The 21349-nt window shown below is 39.1% G+C and overlaps 1 protein-coding gene across 1 annotated transcript in view; it reads left to right on the plus strand.

Moving 5' to 3' along the window:
* The window catches only part of CENPH (centromere protein H), a 31183-nt gene extending 9834 nt beyond the window's left edge, over window positions 1-21349 (plus strand). Inside the window, exons 2-9 of the mRNA XM_038530773.1 lie at window positions 5870-5925; window positions 10392-10440; window positions 10820-10894; window positions 12619-12675; window positions 16138-16201; window positions 16402-16453; window positions 16903-17066; window positions 21080-21349. Coding sequence (XP_038386701.1) covers window positions 5870-5925; window positions 10392-10440; window positions 10820-10894; window positions 12619-12675; window positions 16138-16201; window positions 16402-16453; window positions 16903-17066; window positions 21080-21172 — 610 coding nt within the window. The 3' untranslated portion in view covers window positions 21173-21349. The remainder of the gene's footprint in view (window positions 1-5869; window positions 5926-10391; window positions 10441-10819; window positions 10895-12618; window positions 12676-16137; window positions 16202-16401; window positions 16454-16902; window positions 17067-21079) is intronic.

The following is a 21349-nucleotide window of genomic DNA, read 5'->3' on the forward strand; positions in this document are numbered from 1 at the left end:
GCTAGATTGAAGTCAACAAGTATAAGTGTATTATCTAAGTATTTCTTCACTTTGGTTATTAATTGGTTTAAATATTTGGCAGCTCCCACATTCGGGGCATATATATTGAGGATTGTTAAGTCCTCTTGTTGGATAGATCCTTTAAGTATGAGATAGTGTCCCTCTTCATCCCTCACTACAGTCTTCGGGATAAATTTTAGTTTATCTGATATAAGGATGGCTACCCCTGCTTTCTTTTGAGGACCATTTGAATGGTAAATGGTTCTCCAACCTTTTATTTTCAGGTTGTAGGTGTCCTTCTGTCTAAAATGAGTCTCTTGTAGACAGCAAATAGATGGGTCCTGCTTTTTTATCCAGTCTGAAACCCTGCGCCTGTTGATGGGGTCATTAAGCCCGTTCACGTTAAGAGTTACTATTGACAGATATGAGTTTAGTGTCATCATGATATCTATTCAGTCCTTGTTTTTGTGGATTGTTGCACTGAACTTCTTCTTAAAGGGATTTTAAGAGTCCCCCTTAAAATTTCTTGCAGAGCTGGTTTGGAGGTCACATATTCTTTCAGTTCCTGCCTGTCTTGGAAGCTCTTTATCTCTCCTTCCATTTTGAATGAGAGCCTTGCTGGATAAAGTATTCTTGGTTGCATGTTCTTCTCATTTAGGACCCTGAATATATCCTGCCAGCCCTTTCTGGCCTGCCAGGTCTCTGTGGAGAGGTCTGCTGTTACCCTAATACTCCTCCCCATAAAAGTCAGGGATTTCTTGTCTCTTGCTGCTTTAAGGATCTTCTCTTTATCTTTGGAATTTGCAAGCTTCACTATTAGATGTCGAGGTGTTGAATGGTTTTTATTGATTTTTTGGGGGGGGGGAATCTCTATTTCCTGGATCTGAATGCCTGTTTCCCTTCCCAGATTAGGAAAGTTTTCAGCTATGATATGTTCAAATACATATTCTGGCCCTCTGTCCCTTTCGGCCCCCTCGGGAACCCCAATTAAATGTAGCTTTTTCTTCCTCAGGCTGTCGTTTATTTCCCTTAATCTAACCTCATGGTCTTTTAATTGTCTGTCTCTTTTTTCCTCAGTTTCCCTCTTTGCCATCAACTTGTCTTCTATGTCACTCACTCGTTCTTCCACCTTGTTAACCCTTGTCGTTAGACTTCTAGTTTGGATTGCATCTCATTCAATTGATTTTTAATTTCTGCCTGATTGGATCTAAATTCTGCAGTCATGAAGTCTCTTGAGTCCTTTATGCTTTTTTCTAGTAGCTGTATGATAGTGCTTCTGAATTGGCTTTCTGACATTGAATTGTAATCCAGATTTTGTAACTCTGGGAGAGAGGACTGTTTCTGATTCTTTCTTTTGAGGTGAGGTTTTCCTTCTAGTCATTTTGCTCAGTGCAGAATGGCCAAAAAGAAGTTGTATTGGGAAAAGGAGAAAAAGAGAAAGAAGGAAAGAAAAGAGAAAAAGAAAAAAGGAAGAAAAAAAAAAGAAGAAAAAGAGAAAGAAAAAGAATGAAAGGGAAAAAAGGGTGGGGGAAGCAAACAAATCAAAAAGCAAAAAAAAAGCCACGGGGGAGTATCTTCTGATTCTGTATACTTTAAGTCCCTTGACTTCCCCTGGAACTTGTCCTTCTAGCTGGTCCTCTGGGGGAGGGGCCTGTTGTGCTGATTTTCAGGTGTTAGCACTTGGGGGAGCTGCTCTGCCCCCAGCCTGGTGCGGCGCTCAGTGGGGGTTGTTTACCCCGTGAGGCCCCAGGAGGAACAACCGCAGTGGCCTGGCCAGGTCTGGAAACCTGGATTCAGCTCCCACAGGAATTCCGGAGCTCTCCATCTGCAGGGCCTGGAGGCTCCGGGGCGGGGCCGCTGATCTGCTCAGCTTGGGGCAGGAGCGTCCTTGCTGTCCTGAGCCCTCCCGGCCTTTGCCTGTCCCGGGGGGCGGCCGGATCCTGGGCTGTGTCCCTGCGCCCTGTGCTCCCGGCCTGCGCTGTTGGATTCGTGCTCCGGCCGCGCAGCCGCCTCTCCCCGGAGCCGCCGCCCGAGCCCCTCCAAGCTGCTCCGGTCCCGCCGTGCGCGCTACAACCCTTAGGGAGCTCGGCGCACTCTCCCGGGGCGCAGGTGTCTGTTAGTGTCCCAGGGAGCCCGAGGGCACCCCCGCCCTCCTGGGTCCTGCTCCAACTCCCCGTGAGCCCCTTTCCGCCCGGGAAGGTCGGTGCAGCTCCTGCGTCTCCGGGACGAGGCTCTCCTGTCCTGGGGACACTCAGCCCCGGCCTCAGCCCGGCTCCTCGCGGGGCCCCTCCCCGTTGGAGGCCTTTTGTTTATTTCTTTTTTCCTCGTCTTCCTACCTTGATAGAAGCACGAACTCTTCTCACTGTAGCGTGTCAGCTGTTCTCTCTTTAAATCTCAGGCCAAATTCGTAGGTTTTCAGGATGATTTGAAGGTTATCTAGGTAATTTGGTGAGGACAGGTGATTTGGGGACCCTACTCTTCCGCCATCTTGCCCCTCCTCCCTTAACTCTTCTTTAAATGTCTGGTAGGATTCATCTGTGAATCGCTGTAGTCCGAAATTTTTTGTTTTTTTTTTTTTTCTTCAAAGATTTATTTACGTATTTGAGAGAGAGAAAGAGAGCATGATTGGGAGGGGCAAAGGCAGAAGGAGAGAGAATCTCAGGCTGACTCGACACTGAGTGGAGAGCCCGATGTGGGGCTTGATCTCACAACCCTGAGATCAGGACTGGATCCAAAACCCAGAGTTGGACACTTAATTGACTACACAAGCCAGGCACTCCTTTTGGTAGTTTTTGATTACCAATTCAATTTTCTTCTTTCTTTCTTTTTTTTTTTTTTTTAAGATTTTCTTTATTTATTCATGAGCGACACAGAGAGAAAGAGAGGCAGAGACACAGGCAGAGGGAGAAGCAGGCTCCACACAGTGAGCCCGACATGGGACTGGATCCCCGGTCTCCAGGATCACACGCTGGGTTGCAGGTGGTGCTAAACCGCTGTGCAACTGGGGCTGCCCCCAATTCAATTTTCTTATATTGTAATTGACCTATTAAGGATTTTTAATTTCTTCCTGGTTCAGTTTTGGAAGATGTGTGTTTTGAGGAATTAGCTATTTCTTTTAGGTTGTCCATTATTTTGGCATATAATTTTTCATAGTATGCTCTTATAACCTTTTGTATTTCTGTGGTGTCGGTAGTTACTTCTCTTGATTCTGATTTTATTTATTTGGATCCTTTCTCTTTTTTTCTTGATGAGCCTGGCTAAGGGCTTATCAATTTTGTTCATCTTTTCAAAGAACTAGTTCTTTGGTTTCATTGCTTTTTTTTTTTTTTATTGTCAGTGTGTCATTTACTTCTGCTCTGATCTGTATTATTTCTTTCTTCTACTCACTTTGGATTTTGTTCTTTTTCTTCTTCTTTTGCTCTCTTTCTTTGTGATTGATGAATCTAGTGTTTTGTTTGGCTTTTTTCTCTTTATTTTTTGTGTTTCTATCATTGTGGTTACCATGAGGTTCATATATAAGATCCAAATAAATAGCAGTCCATATTAATTTGGTGGTCATCCACAAGTTCAAACACATCCTAAAAAAAGCAAAAACATGGGGATCCCTGGGTGGCGCAGCGGTTTGGTGCCTGCCTTTGGCCCAGGGCGCGATCCTGGAGACCCGGGATCGAATCCCACATCGGGCTCCCAGTGCATGGAGCCTGCTTCTCCCTCTGCCTGTGTCTCTGCCTCTCTCTCTCTCTCTCTCTCTCTCTCTCTCTGTGTGTGACTATCATAAATAAATAAAAAAATTTTAAAAAAGCAAAAACAGTAAAAGAAAAAATCTCTTTTCCCCCTTCTTTCCCCTTTTTACTGCCTTCTCCACAGTTTATGTATATGTTGTCTTATTTTACATCTTCTTATTCATCTTTTTTTATGTCTAATTTGGACATTTCTTTTCCACTTAAAGAAGTCCCTTGTAACATATCTTACAACACTGATTTAGTGGTGATAACTTCTTTATCTTTTGTTTGTCTAGGAAACTCAATCTCTCCTCAAATCTGAGTACCTTGCAGGTACTTGGTTGTAGTTTTTTTTTCCTTTCAGCACTATGAATTTATCATGCCACTCCTTTCTGGCCTGCAAAGTTTCTGCTGAAAAATCAGCTGATATCTTCATGTTTTCCCTTCTAGGTACTTTATGTTTTTTCTCTTGCTGCTTTAAAAATTCTCCTTTTATTTTTAAACTTCGACATTTCAATTTTTATGTGCTATGGTCTGGAACTCCTTGGATTTACCTGGTTTGGAACTCTGTGCTTCTTGGACTTGGATATCTATTTCTTCTCCTAGGTTAGGGAAGTTTTCAGCTATTATTCCTTTACATAACTTTTCTACGCCTTTCTCTCTCATCTTTTTCTGGATCCCATTAATGTAAATGTTTGCTTGATATTGTCCAAAAGATTTCTTAATCTATTTACATTTTTTAAACTTTTTGAGTTCTTCTGCTTGTATGCTGTCCATTACCCTGTCTTCCAGATCACTGATAGATTCTTCTGATCCTTTCATCTACTGTTGACTTTCGTGTGTGTGTGTATGTATGTGTGTGTGTTTTCAGTTATTGCATTCTTCAACTCTCATTGGTTTCTTTTAATATTTTCTGTCTTGTTATTGAAGGTCTCACTGAGTTCTTCCACTCTTTTCTCCAGCCCAGTGAGTATCTTTAAAATCATTACTTTAATTTTTTTTTCAGGCTTACTGTTTACCTCTGACGAGATTGGGCGCGTTCAGGGTGGTATAGCCATAGACTACTGTTTACCTCTGTTTCATTTAGTTCTTTGTCTGAGTTTTCTTGTTCTTTCTTTTGGAGCATATTCCTCCATCTCCCCATTTTGCTTGAGTTTTTATGTTTGTTTCTATGGAGTAGGTAAACAGGTACTTCTCCTAAACTTGAAGGAGTCATCTTGTGTATGGTATCCCCTGTGCAGACTGTGTGTTTGGTGAGTTTTGCTGGCTGACTAGAGCTATGGCTGTATATATTAGTTACTTTTTCAAAACATGGCATGTTTCCTATCTCTCTCCCTGTTTTTCTGTTCTATCTATCTTTGGTTATTCATTAGTGTTTAGTCAGCCCTTAGTTCTTCAGGAGGAATTGTGCAATTAATAGATGTAATTTGGTGTGTTCTGTGGAGAGGGACATAGTTTTCCTACATCACCATCTTCAACTGGAACACTCTATACCCACTTTAAATAAATTAGATCGGGCAGCCAGGGTGGCTCAGCGGTTTAGCACTGCCTTCAGCCCAGGGCCTGATCCTGGAGACCCAGGATGGAGTCCCATGTTGGGCTCCCTGTGTGGAGCCTGCTTCTCCCTCCCTTGTGTCTCTGCTTCCCTCTCTGTGTATCTCTCATGAATAAATAAAAATTTTTAAATAAATAAATAAATAAATAAATAAATAAGGTCAAACTAGAAGACTTATTGCTGAGTTTACTTACACTCATTTTATTACATGAACTTCTGAAAAAGGTGAGTTGGTTTATCATATAGTAAAGAGTAAAACCTCTATAAATACTTTCTAGGGCATCTGACTGGTTTAGTCAGTAGAGCGTGCAACTCTTCGTGTCAGGGTTTTGAGTTCAAGCCCCATGTTTGGGGTACAGTTTACTTAAAAAAAAAAAAAAAAAAAAAACGGATACACAGGTGGCTCAGTGGTTAAGCATCTGCCTTTGGTTCAGGGCATGATCCTGGAGTCCCCGGATCGAATCCCACATCAGGCTCCCTGCATGGAGACTGCTTCTCTCTCTGCCCGTGTCTCTGCCTCTGTGTGTGTGTATCTCTCATGAATAAATAAATAAAATCTTAAAAATATATATATATGACTTCTCTTTTCCAGGCTAAGAGCACAGACAAAACAACAACTCTTGGAATATAAATCAATGGTTGATGCAAGTAAGTATTTTCATTTTCAAATAAGTTTTTATGAGCGTGGTGATGAACAGTATTCTAGAGAAAAGAAAATCAACTTTACAAAAAGTTGCTTATTTAGGGAATGGGAGTGTCAGCATAATGCTGTACTATACTATGTAAGAAGCAAAAGACAGGCTTGCCCTGTCCCTTAGGAACTTGTTAGGAATTCAGGAAATAGAAACCCTAAATAATAATGCAAGACAATTAGGTTCTGTTAATCAGAGAATGGGAAATTTCTGTGGGAAGGATTCCTAGAACTTGATTATGAACAGCTTGGAGATTAAATTAGATCAAATGATTGTTAAGCCAGTGATTTAAGATCTATACTTTGAGAAACACTGGAAGATAGGAATGAGAGGCAGATTAGCTTAAAGATATGAATGATAATTTTGATTTTAAACCCTGAAAAAATTAAATTTTTAAAAAATTTTTATTGGGATCCCTGGGTGGCTCAGCGTTTAGCACCTGCCTTCCACCCAGGGCATGATCCTGGAGTCCTGGGATCGAGTCCCACGTCGGGTTCCCTGCATGGAGCCTGCTTCTCCCTCTGCCTGTGTCTCTGCCTATCTCTCTCTCTCTCTCTCTCTCTCTCCCATAAATAAATAAAATCTTAAAAAAAAATTTTTTTTTACTTATTTATTTGAGAGAGACCAAGAAAGAACAAGTATGAGGAGAGAGAGAGGGATACGCAGACTCCCCACTGAGCAGGGAGTTTGATGCAGAGCTCTATCCCAAGACCCTGGGATTGTGACCTGAGGTGAAAGCAGACTCTTAACTGACTGAGCCACCCTACCCCTGGAAAAATGTATATTTAACTTTTAAAATCCAGAAGCTTAGGGAGCAAGACAGTAGTAAAATAATGGTTTAAGGCTCCTAAAGTAATAACTATTATTGTGACCTAATTTTTAAGCCCTTGGATCACAAAGAGAGGTTTTGTTGACTCTTTCTCTGTGAAATAGACTTAAAGAATAAATCCAAATAATACTTAGGTTGAAGCAAGAATTGCAGAAAACCCAAGGAGGCCACATAGATGATTTAGTCACTTCACCTGAATACATGTTTAACTTAGGAACTTTTTGGGCTCTGCTCAGATTCTTTTATAAGGCCATAGATCCAAAGGCAGTTCTAGTGTGTTGTCCATTTGATATTCCAGGCTTTCTAGTCTTTTTTATGCAAAACAACAACAACAACAAAAACCAGGACTATGAGAAATGGGCCCCCTGGCCTCTTTTCTGCTAGTATTAACTAGTAATTTATGAAACTGGCATATGAATCAGGCCTTCCTGTCTCCATTTTTTTTTTTTTAAGATTTATTTGTTTGTTTGTTTATTTATTTATTTATTTATTAGAGAGAGAGAGAGAGGGACAGAGACACAGGCAGAGGGAGAAGCAGGCTCCTTGCAGGGAGCCCGATGTGGGACTCGATCCCGGGACTCCAGGATTGCGCCCTGGGCCAAGGCGCTAAACCGCTGAGCCACCCAGGGATCCCCGCCTTCCTGCCTCCAAAGCCATGACCTTCCATTATATCAATAATGCTTTCATCAAAAATGACCAGTAGGTCACTGCCTTCACCTGGAGGAATTAATGGTTTCGTTTCCAAAATCCATGCTTTTTGTATTAAACTATGATGTTTCATCATAGATGAAAGGTAGGATATGGCCAAATTCTTTGCTGGCATGGGAGCTCACATAATAAAAACAGAGTATCTTCTTAGAGGACAAGGTAGAGGGGGAAAGGTAGAAAGTAATTTGGACCATTGAGAAATTGTCTCTGTACATATTCCTGCATTCATTCAAATCATTTTTAAAGTATTCATTATGTCCTTGCTAGGGACACTTAACTAGGCATGGAGACGTGTTGAATAAGCCAGAATTTGCCTTAGTGGAGCTTAAGTTCTATGTAGCAAAACAGGTAAGGAAAGAAACCTTGGAAGATCATTATTAAGTGTGGTAAATGTGATGAAGGAAGTAATGGTGTGACAAGGAGGGGTTCCTTTAAATATTTTGATCACCAATGGTGTCTTTGAGATGACATGAGAGTAAAATCCAAGTGTTAAGAAATTCTCCACCTTCTCATATAGTCCTTGTTTTCCATCTATATATCATCCCTTTTTTTTTTTTATATATCATCCCTTTTTAAAGGAATTATGAAATCTGAAAACTTGAGTAGGCTTTATAGCGCACACTGTAGAGTTTCTACAACTAAAGGAGATTATAGCTTCAAGGCAAGGAGTGAGGTTGTAATCTTCGAAGAAAGATATCAAAAGTTTGGGCGGCCCCCGTGGCGCAGAGGTTTAGCGCCTCCTGCAGCCCGGGGTGTGATCCTGGAGACCCCGGGATTGAGTCCCACGTCAGGCTCCCTGCATGGAGCTTGCTTCTCCCTCTGCCTGTGTCTCTGCCTCTCTCTCTCTCTGAATAAATAAATAAAGCTTAAAAAAAATTACTTTACCCTTAAAAGAATATGTTACTTTATTGCTTGAAGGATTTTTTTTTACAGCAAGTGTATCCATTTTCAGAGTACAATTTGTTGAATTTTGACAAATGTATATATCAATATAACCATTTCCATAATCAAGATATAGAATATTTCTGTTACACCTCCCTTGTTTGACTTCACAGTCAGTCCCTACCCTTACCCCCAGCAACCACCATTATAATTTCTGTTATTATAGATTTGCTTTCTAGAGTTGTGCTATTTAGTACAGTAGCCATTAGTTACATGTGGCCTTTAACTGTAGAGTTAAATTAATTAAAATTAATATTTTAAATTCAGTTCTTTAGTTACTCTAGTTACATATCAAATACTCAAAAGCCACATGTGTCTAGTGACTACCCTGTTGGCCAGCACAGATATTAAACATTTCTACCATCGCAGAAATTTCTCTTGGACAACACTGTTCCAGAATTTGATGTAAATAGCATTGTATGATATGTATTTATGTGTGTGGTGTGTGTATCTGACAACTTTCTTTTAAATATTTATTTATTTATTTTTTTATGATAGTCACACAGAGAGAGAGAGAGGCAGAGACACAGGCAGAGGGAGAAGCAGGCTCCATGCACCGGGAGCCCACGTGGGATTCGATCCCGGGTCTCCAGGATCACGCCCTGGGCCAAAGGCAGGCGCCAAACCGCTGCGCCACCCAGGGATCCCGACAACTTTCTTTTAATAAGAGATTTAATTCATATAATATAAAATTCATTTTAAAATGTACAAGTTAAGGGGATCCCTGGGTGGCTCAGTGGTTTAGTGCCCGCCTTTCGCCCAGGGCGCCGGAGTCCCGGGATCAAGTCCCACGTCGGGCTCCTGGCATGGAGCCTGCTTCTCCCTCCTCCTGTGTCTCTGCCTCTCTCTCTCTCTCTCTATCATAAATAAATAAAATAAGTAAATCTTTAAAAAAAAATAAAAAAACAGGGATCTCTGGGTGGCGCAGCGGTTTGGCGCCTGCCTTTGGCCCAGGGCGCGATCCTGGAGACCCGGGATCGAATCCCACATCGGGCTCCCGGTGCATGGAGCCTGCTTCTCCCTCTGCCTGCGTCTCTGCCTCTCTCTCTCTCACTGTGTGCCTATCATAAAAAAAAAATAAAAAATAAAAAAAAAATAAAAAAAAAAATAAAAAATAAAAAAAATAAAAAAACATAAAATGTACAAGTTAAGTAGGTTTTAGTATATTCACAGTATTGGTAATTATTACCACTATCCAATTCCAGAACAGTCTCTCATGAATAAATAAAATATTTTAAAAAATAAAAGTCTTGAGATATAGAAATTTTAAAAAATATATCCTTAAATATTTCATATTTTTGAAAGTAATTGTACATTGTAATTTTACCTTTTGATTTCCGATTGTTTCTAACATATAGACATACAGGTGATCTTTTTGACATTGCTCATGTTAATATTTTACTCCTTTTCTATTTTCCATTATTCTGAAACTACCTTGTCCATATAGCAACTAGCTCCATGTGACCTTTGAACACTTGAAATGTGGTTAGTCCTTGAAAAGGACTATAAATGCAAAATACAGAAGAAAGGATTATAAAATATTTCATTAGTAATTTTAAATTAATTACATAAATAAAGATTTTATTTATTTATTCATGAGGGAGAGAGACAGAGACAGAGACACAGGCAGAGTTCGTGAAGCAAGCTCCATGTAGGGAACCCAATGTGGGACTCGATCCCAGGTCTCCAGAAATTAGGCCCTTGATTGCTAAACCGCTAAGCCACCTGGGCTGCCCTAATTACATATTTTAGATCTATTGGTTTTATGAAATAAGTTACATTGAAATATTTTTACTTGTTTGTTAATATGGAAATTAAAAATTAAAGTGTTGTTTACATTTGTAGCTTACTTTTTTTTCCCCCTCCCTGTGGCTTACGTTATATATCTTTTGGACAGTACTTTTTTAAACTCTTACTAACTTCAAAAAATTATTTCTTTGTAGATGAAGAAAAAACTCCAGAACAACTCATACAAGATAAGCATATTGAAGCGTATGTCATATTTTTGAATTTTGTTTTTTACTAACGTTTGATATTATTATCCATCTTATACCATTACCTTTCTTTATTTTTGTCTTTATTTTTCCAAGTAATTTTTCATGCATATACTGAGAAGTTGATACAGGGGATGGACTTAACATGTATCTGAGTGGTCACATTAGCTTCTGGCATTCCCCTTCACAAGATGACTAGTTAAGTATCTCAGAGGCATCTGTTTACCTAATCTATAAATGCATCAGGGTGGGGAGCCTGTAGAATAATTTTATCTGGATAGGGCCATTTTACTTTTTTCAAAGGTTTACTTTCTATATTTATGCCAACAGGGAATTTTTTTGATATTGCTGAAATTTTTTTGTTTATGCTTCGATAGTAAAATTGAAGACCTGGAAAAGGAAGTTGAAGAAGTGAAAACTGCTTTTGAAATGAAAAAGCTTGCATTAGACAGGTAATTATTACATTTTAGATATAAGCATTGTGAACTGAATGCAAAATGGGTATGATTTGAGGTGGAGGGAATATTTTAATTAGTCTAAATGACTCATCAAGTGAAATGATCATTAGGTAATGGGTAAACGAATTTTGTGCCCTGAGAGAAAAGTTATGTCATTCATTAATACCTTCATTTGAAGTAGTTACATAAGGTTGACTTAATAAGAAAATATCAGTCAAGGAAATAGAAGGGTGAGTTTAAATTTCATCCAGTGTTTCAAAGGATTATATGGATTCGATTATTGCAGTAACTATTAATCAAGTAAAAGAATTGTCACCAAGTTTAAATATATACATTTTCCTATTTTTTTAGAAGATTTTATTTTTAAGTCCTCTCTTCACCCAACATGGAGTTTGAACTCACAACCCCAAGATCAAGAGTCTCATGCTCTACTGATGGAGCTAGCCAGGCACCCTTAATATATTTTTATTTTTATTTATTTTATTTTATTTTTTTTTAATAAATTTATTTTTTATTGGTGTTCAATTTGCCAACAAATAGTTAATATATTTTTAATACAGGTTTTGTATCTGTATTTTAAAATTCATTCAACAAATATTTGAGTTTCTACTATCTCTTAAGCTTTGTGGTAGGTGTTTGTATACATTCATTAATAAGACGTGATCTCTTAGATGTGTGATCTGAATTAATATCAATTAAGTGAATGACTTAAAATTACTTCCTTGTGTTTCTGGCCTTCCCAGATGAATTTCTTTTTTTTTTTTTTTTTCCAGATGAATTTCTTATTTAATTGAAAACTAGTTAAAGTCCTCTTGATTGCTTCTAGCAGTGAACATTTTTCCCTCTATCATTATATAGATAATATGTATTTTTCATGAATTTGTTTTAAGTAATCTCTGTGCCCTACCTGGGGCTTGAACTCACCACCTCTAAACCAAGTGTTGCATGCTGTAGAGACTGAGCCAGCCATGTGCCCTAGATCATATTTTTAAAGATGACTTCAGAGCTATTAAGATATCTCATTTTAATGAATTCATTTTTTGTGTGTGACAGAAAGGAAGAAGTGACTCTAACCTTTTCATTATTACTTATTAGCTATTTGGATTTAAAAGTAATTTATGCAGTTTGTTTTTATGTAGGTATCCTTTAAAGTTTACATTCAGGTATGGCTTTGTATTCCCCAACTCCATTTCAGGCCTGTGCTGATCTCTGTGGTGCCTTAATGCTTCCTCTCAGCCCTGCACGAAGGTGGATGGGTTGGAGAGCAAAGCTCAGGCTGATTTCCAGTCTAATCAGTCCCTCAGCCTAGCCGTGCACAACCACATCTTGTTATTTTTCCATTTCTGTGACTTCTTTATCAAAGTATTTCCCATACAGTAGTGTTTAAAAACCTTCTTATGGTTTACGTTACATTTAAAAAGAAATCAAAAGGGCGGTCCTGGTGGCTCAGCGGTTTAGCGCCTGCTTTCTGCCCAGGGCGTGATCCTGGAGTCCTGGGATTGAGTCCCACGTCGGGCTTCCTGCATGGAGCCTGCTTCTCCCTCTGCCTGTGTCTCTGCCTTGCTCTCTCTCTGTGTCTCTCATGAATAAATAAATAAAATCTTTAAAAAAAATAAGAATAAATCAATCTTTAACTTGTCATGTTTACATTTTTCTTTTCAATGAACCACAAGTGTTATCCATGTTTTAAAATGCGAGCTTTTTTCCTTGCATTGTAGGATGCAGCTCTCGATTGCACTTCAAAAAAACCTGGAGAAAATTGACCCCAAGACTAGGTACGTTTTTTTTTTTTCTCTTTTGTCTTTTTTTCTGAATTTGTTAAAGCTGAGAATAAGATGGGAGATTTGCATAATGACTTGAGTTTTCTGATTTTTTTTTAATTTGCTGTCAGTGCTAAACACCTTTTTCTGGGGAATAAGAAAATTGACAGAATTTTAGTGGGTCATATTCCGCATTATAATTTTTACAGTCTGGCTAACCTTTTGTTTGGATTGCAACACTAAGAAGCAATGGAGATTTTTAGCCAGCTAGTTTGAAAAAAAAATTTTTTTTAGTTTTTTAGTTTTATTTATTCATGAGAGACACAGAGACAGAGAGAGAGGCAGAGACACAGGCAGAGAGAGAAGCAGGCTCCATGCAGGTGGCCTGATGTGGGATTCGATCCCGGGTGTCCAGGATCAGGCCCTAGGCTGAAGGCGGTGCTAAACCGCTGAGCCACCCGGGCTGCCCTAGTTTGAAAATTTTGAAGGAATATTTTGAAAGTTAACTTTTGTTCAGTATTTACTGTAAAACAGGAATAGGGCTGTCTCATTTGTCCAATAACCCAGTGAGAGGAATGAGACAAGAAGTATATGCCTCGTTTTTCACTGGCAGAAATGAACTTGTATATGTTACAGTATTTGCCAAGGAATATAAAATTAAACTCTGGCAGTCAAGGTTCTCTATAATCTGGTCCTTTGTGTCTGGCCTCAGGGGCCTTACCTCCTTACCTGTGTTCTTATTTCTCAAAGTTCTAATAAAATCTTGTGATTAGGGATCCCTCAGTGGCGCAGCGGTTTGGCGCCTGCCTTTGGCCCAGGGCGCGATCCTGGAAACCGGGGATCGAATCCCACATCAGGCTCCCGGTGCATGGAGCCTGCTTCTCCCTCTGCCTATGTCTCTGCCTCTCTTCTCTCTCGTGACTATCATAAATAAAAAAAAAAAAAAAATCTTGTGATTAAAAGATTCCCTACATTGTATCGTAAAAGTGCTAAGATGCATCTGGACACTTCCCCTTCCTGAGTATTTTAGTTCAGGCTGGATAATGCGTTCTCCCTATATTCCATTTAACTCCAGGAATACATAAAACCTAAAATCTGAATTTGAGACCTCTAACAATTGCTCCTCCGTAGAGGGTGAGGTTTAAACAATCTTGAGTTAGGGGCGCCGGGATAGCTCAATGGTTGAATGTCTGCCATTAGCTCAGGTCATGATCCCAGAGTCCTGGGATCAAGTCCCACATCAGGCTCCCCATGGAAAGCCTGGTGTCCCTCTGCCTATGTCTCTGCCTCTCTCTCTCTCTCTAATGAATAAGTAAATAAAATCTTTTTTTTTTTAAGATTTTATTTATTTATTAGAGACACACAGAGAGAGAGAGAGGCAGAGACACAGGCAGAGGGAGAAGCAGGCCCCATGCAGGGAGCCCGACAATGGGATTCAATCCCAGGTCTCTAGGATCACACCCTGGGCTGAAGGGGGCGCTAAACTGCTGAGCCCCCGGGCTGCCCAGTAAATAAAATCTTTAAAAATAATGAATTAAAAAAATAATGAATTAAAGAGGTACAGGATTGACACCCAAAGGGAACAGAAAGGCCAAAAAGGCTGAGGTAGTGCCTTTAAGCAAGTTTTTTTTTTTTTTTTTTTAAGATTTTATTCATTTATTCATGAGAGAGAGAGACAGAGACATAGGCAGAGGGAGAAGCAGGCTCCATGCAGGGAGCCTGACATGGGACTCGATCCCAGGATTCCAGGATCACACCCTGGGCCGAAGGCAGGTGCCAAACCTCTGACCCACTCAGGGATCCCCTTTAAGCAAGTTTTTAAGTTTACAAACCAGTATAGCTGTAACTAGTAGAAAATGAGTTTAGCTTTCCCAGGTCTATGCAGAGATTCACATTTTCAGCCTCCTCAATAAACTTGTGCAGTGTTTCGTGCCTGGCTGATTATCAGAATGATTAGTATTTTTTTTTAAAGATTTATTTATTTATTATAGACACAGAGAGAGAGAGAGGCAGAGACACAGGAGGAGGGAGAAGCAAGCTCCATGCAGGAGCCCGACGCGGGACTCGATCCCAGGTCTCTAGGATCACGCCCTGGGCTGCAGGCAGCGCTAAACCGCTGCGCCACCGGGGCTGCCCCAGAATGATTAGTATTATCATGGTGATCACATTGCTGGTCCCATCCCAAACCTACTGACTCAGTCTCTGAAGACAAATGGGCATAGTCAGGGTCACCTGGTGATCCACATTTAACATCCTCCCAAGGGATGGTGGCACTTTGAAGTATAAGAGCCATTGTTCTTACCCAGTCTTATTTCACACTGTTTGGCTCCAGTTATACCAAACTAGTTGATGTAGGCAATCCAGGTAATTATTTCATGTGTTTAAGATCAAGGGTTTCCCTTGTTCTACTCTGTGCACAACTCTTTAAGTGGTTCATATTTATTACTGGTTATAATGAAGCCATATTATAGTTGTGGATTTATTTTTCTCTTTCAGCAGATTCTTTCCTCTTGGTGTTTTATTTGTTTTACTATCTTGGTCCCTGGCATATGTCTAGCATGTAGTAGGTACTCAGAAATACTTGCTGAAGACATGAGGGTAAAAAGCAGCTTGAATATTCAGTGAAACTATTATCTGTGGTGCTATAATGGTGAATACATGTACTATTATCTGTGGTGCTATAATGGTGAATACATGTCTTTATACATTTGTCAAACCCATAGAATGTACACCACCAAGAATGAACCCTACTGTAAATTATGGGATTTGAAAAAAAATAAAAATAAAAAATAAATAAATTATAGGATTTGGATGATAATATGTTAAATGTAGATTCATCATTTGTGATGAATGGACCTTTCTGGTGGAGGATGATGATAATTGAGGCTGTGTGTGGTAGGAGTCAGGGGCCTATGGGCTTACCTTCCATTCAGTTTTGGTGTGAACCTAAAATAGCTCTTAAAAATAAAGTCTATTATTAGGATATTTTTAGAAAGGTTCATACATACCTAAATTTCAGATTTTTTATTTTTCTAGGGAACTGCATCTCTAATTTTATTTTTGTTAATTTATTTTTTGCATCTAATTTAAATATTTATTTGTTTATTTGAGAGAAAGCACGAACACAGTGGGGAGGGGCAGAGGGAGAGAGAATCTTAAGCAGACTCTGGGCTGAGTGTAGAGCTCAATATGGGACTTGATCTCATGGCCCTGAGATCATGACCCAAGCTGAAACCAAGTCAGACACTTAACTGACTATGCCACCCAGGTGCCCCTGCATCTCTAATTTTAAACAGAAATTTACTTTACATCAAAGTTTTCTTAGTTTATTTTGTTAAAAGATAATTTTCTATTGAAGTATATAATAAATTTCATGAAAGGAAATATATAATTGATTTGTTCATTCATGATAATATTTACTTTTTTAATTTTATAATTTTAATTAAGGTTAACAAATCATTTTTTATTCCTTTTCAGTGTGCTCATGGATAACATGAAACATGTATTAAAACTAAACAAATTAATAATGAAATCACACCAGGTAACTGCACATTGGGTTGCTTATGCATTCTCATGATTTCAGTAACCTGTTGCTGGCAACCATATTGTATATAGTTATTTTTTGGTATGGAAATAAAGAGATTAAAAATTGGAGGTTGGGAAAACATGAATTAATAGATAAAATTGAGTGATGTAAGTGTTACAGGTTTGTTCTTAGGTAATGTGCCTTCACTTTTTCAGGAATCTTGGGATTTGGAGGAAAAACTGCTTGATGTTAGAAAGAAGAGATTAGGTATGTAGAACAGTTTTGTTTTTGTTTTCTGTAGAAAACATTTTCACTTACTGTAGAGATTGATAAGGCCAGTTATCTCAGCCATTGAGAAATTTCTTAATTTTCAAATTTTCTTAAAATTTTGCACATGGTCTCTTTAAAAATAGTATATAAAATGTATTTTGCTTGATTCAATTTTATTGTTTTAGAACTTTAAATCACAAAATTAATATATTCTCAGGGGGAAAAAATCAAATAATACAGTAAAGTATAGTGTCAAAGTCAAAATATTGGTATTTTTCACCAAGCAAGTCATTTTCAGATCAAAATGGAACTGCAACCTGAAATGATGCCTATGAAATATTTTCTGTTGACTGAAACAGTCAGGAGCTATTCTGCTTCACTATTTTTCCAGACTCTTGTTTGTAGGAGTTGTTATATATAGTATCTTTTTTTTTTTAATCTAATAGAATTAAAACAATCTTCAGAAAATAAACTGTTAGAAATACAGACTGAAAAGAACAAACAGAAGGATGATTTGGCCAATATGGAAAATTCAAACAAGATAAAGGCCATGCAACGAAACCTGAAGATGGAGATACAAATTACTACAGTTATTCAAAACGTGTTCCAGGTAACATTTAGATAAATTAGGAAAGGAGGTAAAGAACTTGTTAAAAATGATGGTTCTGGGCAGCCCCTGTGGCCCAGCGGTTTAGTGCCGCCTTCAGCCCAGGGTGTGATCCTGGAGTCACGGGATCGAGTCCCACATCCGGCTTCCTGCATGGAGCCTGCTTCTCCCTCTGCCTGTGTCTCTGTCTCTCCGTGTGTGTGTGTGTGTGTGTGTCTGTCATAAATAAATAAATAAATAAATAAATAAATAAATAGTCTTTTTTTTTTTTTTAAAGATTTTATTTATTTATTCATGAGAGACACAGAGAGAGAGGCAGAGACACAGGTAGAGGGAGATGCAGGCCCCATACACGGAGCCCCGACGTGGGACTCGATCCCGGGACCCCAGGATCACGCCCTGGGCTGAAGGCGGGCGCTAAGCTGCTGAGCCACCCAGGGATCCCCCTAAAGTCTTTAAAAAAAATAAAATTGATGGGGACGCCTGGGTGGCTCAGCAGTTGAGTGTCTGCCTCCGGCTCAGGGCGTGATCCCAGCATCCTGGGATCGAGTCCCACATCGGGCTCCCCACAGGGAGGCTGCTTCTCCCTCTGCCTGTGTCTCTGCCTCTCTCTGTGTCTCTCATGAATAAATAAATAAAAATAAAATCTTAAAAATTTTTTTGTTAAAAAAATGATTGTTGGGATCCCTGGGTGGCGCAGTGGTTTGGCGCCTGCCTTTGGCCTAGGGCGCGATCCTGGAGACCTAGGATCGATTCCCACGTCGGGCTCCCGGTGCATGGAGCCTGCTTCTCTCTGCCTGTGTCTCTGCCTCTCTTTCTCTCTCTGTGACTATCATAAATAAATAAAAATTAAAAAAAAAAAAATGATTGTTCTGTTACTTTCAGATTTGCTTTTAGTTAATCTTTGATCCTGAAAAAAATCATGAATTCAATACTAGATAGTAGTCTGTTTACATATATTTAGAACTTATGTGTACTTAATGTTCAAAGCTTTGACTTTTCATTGTGATTACATCTTAGGCATTTATAAGTGGGGTGATTTTTATCAGCTCTGTGGAGATAGGTTTAATGGTGGGGTGGAGAGTATTAGAACTTGAACTTGGAAGGTAAGGGAAAACATGGATGGAAGTGATGGGAATCTAGAATTATGATCCTACTGCAACTTAATAGTTGCAAATCTTGAACAAATTATTATTAAAGTTTTCTACATATCAGTTTCCCTGTTTAGAAAGAGAGCTTGTAAAAGCTAAAGAAGAGGGATCCCCGGGTGGCGCAGCGGTTTAGCGCCTGCCTTTGGCCCCGGGCGCGATCCTGGAGACCCAGGATCGAATCCCACGTCGGGCTCCCGGTGCATGGAGCCTGCTTCTCCCTCTGCCTATGTCTCTGCCTCTCTCTCTCTCTCTCTGTGTGTGACTATCATAAAAAAAAAAAAAAAAAAAAAGGCTAAAGAAGAGAATTCATGTTAATCTGTTTAGCATAATGTCTGGTCCAAGTAAATTCTCAGTTAATGTTGGTAGTTGTTAGTACATCACCTCTTAAACTTTATGTGTTCCTTTATTCTGAAGAGTTTTCATTGCTCTTTTGAATTATAAAATATCTCAAACTATAAAATACTTAAATTACCAGATTTCAATGATGAAGATATACAGTTAAAATTGCCTATTATCCGTGGAGCAAATATTATGTGTGAAGCATATCCTTGTAGAATATGAATTCTTTTATCTGACCATAAGAAAATCTTCCTAAAGTCTTTTTTTTTTTTTTTTTTTTTAATTTAAGAGAAGTGAACATAACCGGGGGGTAAGGGAGGGATAGCAGAAGTAGGGGGAAATAATCTCAAGCTAACTCCACACTGAGCATAGAGCTGTTGTGGGCTTGATCTCATGACCCTAAGATCTTGACCTGAGCCAAAACCAAGAGTTGGACACTTAACCAACTAAGCCACCCAGGTGCCCCTCTTCATCAGGTCTTAAATCTACTTTTTAATAGTAGTGGGTTACTAGGAGTAAGGAAGTCCACCACTAGCCTCCAGTGGAGGATTGCATTATAAGTACAGGATCACTTTAATTTTCTTTGGCATGTTGTTCCTGCTGCTTTGGTACTTGTATTATTTTGTCTTTTTTTTTTTTTAATTTTTATTTATTTATGATAGTCGCACAGAGAGAGAGAGAGAGGCAGAGACACAGGCAGAGGGAAAAGCAGGCTCCATGCACCGGGAGCCCGACGTGGAATTTGATCCCGGGTCTCCAGGATCGCGCCCTGGGCCAAAGGCAGGCGCCGAACCACTGCGCCACCCAGGGATCCCTATTTTGTCTTTCTTTTTTTTTTTTTTTTTTTAATTTTTTAATTTATTTATGATAGTCACAGAGAGAGAGAGAGAGAGAGAGGCAGAGGGAGAAGCAGGCTCCATGCACCGGGAGCCCGACGTGGGATTTGATCCCGGGTCTCCAGGATCGCGCCCTGGGCCAAAGGCAGGCGCCAAACCACTGTGCCACCCAGGGATCCCTATTTTGTCTTTCTTAATTTTTATTCATATCCTCTTAGTGTTAATTTTGATTTAGTGAAATCATTACTTTGTTAAGCAGAGTATAGCTTTGGCTACATAAGGAGCTCATGCCCCTAATGGGTTCAGTCATATTTGAATGCTTACTTCCTCTTGCTTTTGTAAATTTAATTAGATTTATATACACTAGCCCTATAGCAAGAATGTGCCATGTGTAGGCCAAAGGTTTAAATACTTTTATACATAAAAATACAATTCTAAAATCTATTTAAACAGAATTTGAATTAGTAACTTGGTATCAGGGGGATCCCTGGGTGGCTCAGTGGTTTAGCACCTGCATTTGGCCCAGGGCGCGGTCCTGGAGTCCTGGGATCGAGTCCCACGTCGGGCTCCCGGCATGGAGCCTGCTTCTCCCTCTGCCTGTGTCTCTGCCTCTCTCTCTATCTCTATCATGAATAAATAAATAAAATCTTAAAAAAAAAAACGTAACTTGGTATCATTGAGCCATAGTTTTTTGTTGTTTTTTTTAATAAATAGGGCATAACAGTATGTTTAAACCATTTTTCACTGTAGAAGTGCAAACTGACTGAACCATAGCTACAGTCTTTTTTCTTTAATCTAGAATACATTGCAAAAATCCTTACTATGTAAAAGCTATCTACAAAAACTGATGCAGCCAAAAAAAATATTTTAAACATTCCTAGCATTATGGGGATTAAGGCTAGGCCCTTATTGAAAGTGGAAATGAGGATACAAGAATGTATTTTTTATTTTTTTAAATAGATTTTATTTATTCATTTATTTGAGAAAGAAAGAGAGCATGCATAAGTGGGAGGAGGGGGCAGACAGAGAGGGAGAGGGAATCTAAAGCAGCAAACTTCACTGAGGGTGGGCTGAGGAGGGCAGGGGTGGTTCTGTCTCACTACTGCAAGATTAGGACATGAGCCAAAACCAAGTCAGACCCTTAACTAACTGAGCCGCCCACATGCCCCAAGAATGTAAGTTTTTCATGGAGTAGATACCTACACCTAGTTTGGTAAAGATAAATTTGATAAGATTAGTGAAAAAAGGGGCCCCCGGGTGGCTCAGTCAGTTAAGTGCCTTTGGCGCAGGTCATGATCCCAGGGTCATTGGGCTCTCTGCTCAGTGACGAGCCTGCTTCTCCCTCCTCTTCCCCCACGCAATGCACAGCATTGTGATTATAGGTAACAATATTATTATATATTATATCCTTCAAAGTTGCTCTCACCACAAAAAAGAAATAATTTTGTGACACAATGGAGATGTAAGCTAATGCCATGGTCATCAAATCAACCCACTGTACACCTTCAACTTATATGAAACTGTGTCAATTATATCTCTATTAAAAAAATACAGTGTGTGTGCACATGTGTGCTCTCTTGTTTTCTCAAAATCTTTTTAAAAATTTAGTGAAAGGATTTTTAAAAATTTTGTTAAATTTTTAAACATACTTATAACTTTAAGATAATTTTTTTTTCTTTTTTTATTACAGAACCTCATATTAGGAAGTAAAGCCAATTGGGCAGAGGATCCTACCTTAAAGGAAATTGTTCTACAGCTTGAGAAGAATCTCACCACAATCTAATAAGAATTGTGCTTTGACATTTTTGTTTCAGTCTTTGGTATCTCATTTAAGTGGCATATTTCAAACAAAAATCTTTTTAGTGTTTTTTAACTAGTATCATAAATCTTTTGTAGCTTAACACTATAACTTGGAATTTGTTCTTTTAAATATGATAAAGTGACTGGCATTCTCTAAAAA

Source organism: Canis lupus, chromosome 2 (genome assembly GCF_011100685.1).
Source record: "Canis lupus familiaris isolate Mischka breed German Shepherd chromosome 2, alternate assembly UU_Cfam_GSD_1.0, whole genome shotgun sequence".
Lineage (NCBI taxonomy): Eukaryota > Metazoa > Chordata > Mammalia > Carnivora > Canidae > Canis > Canis lupus.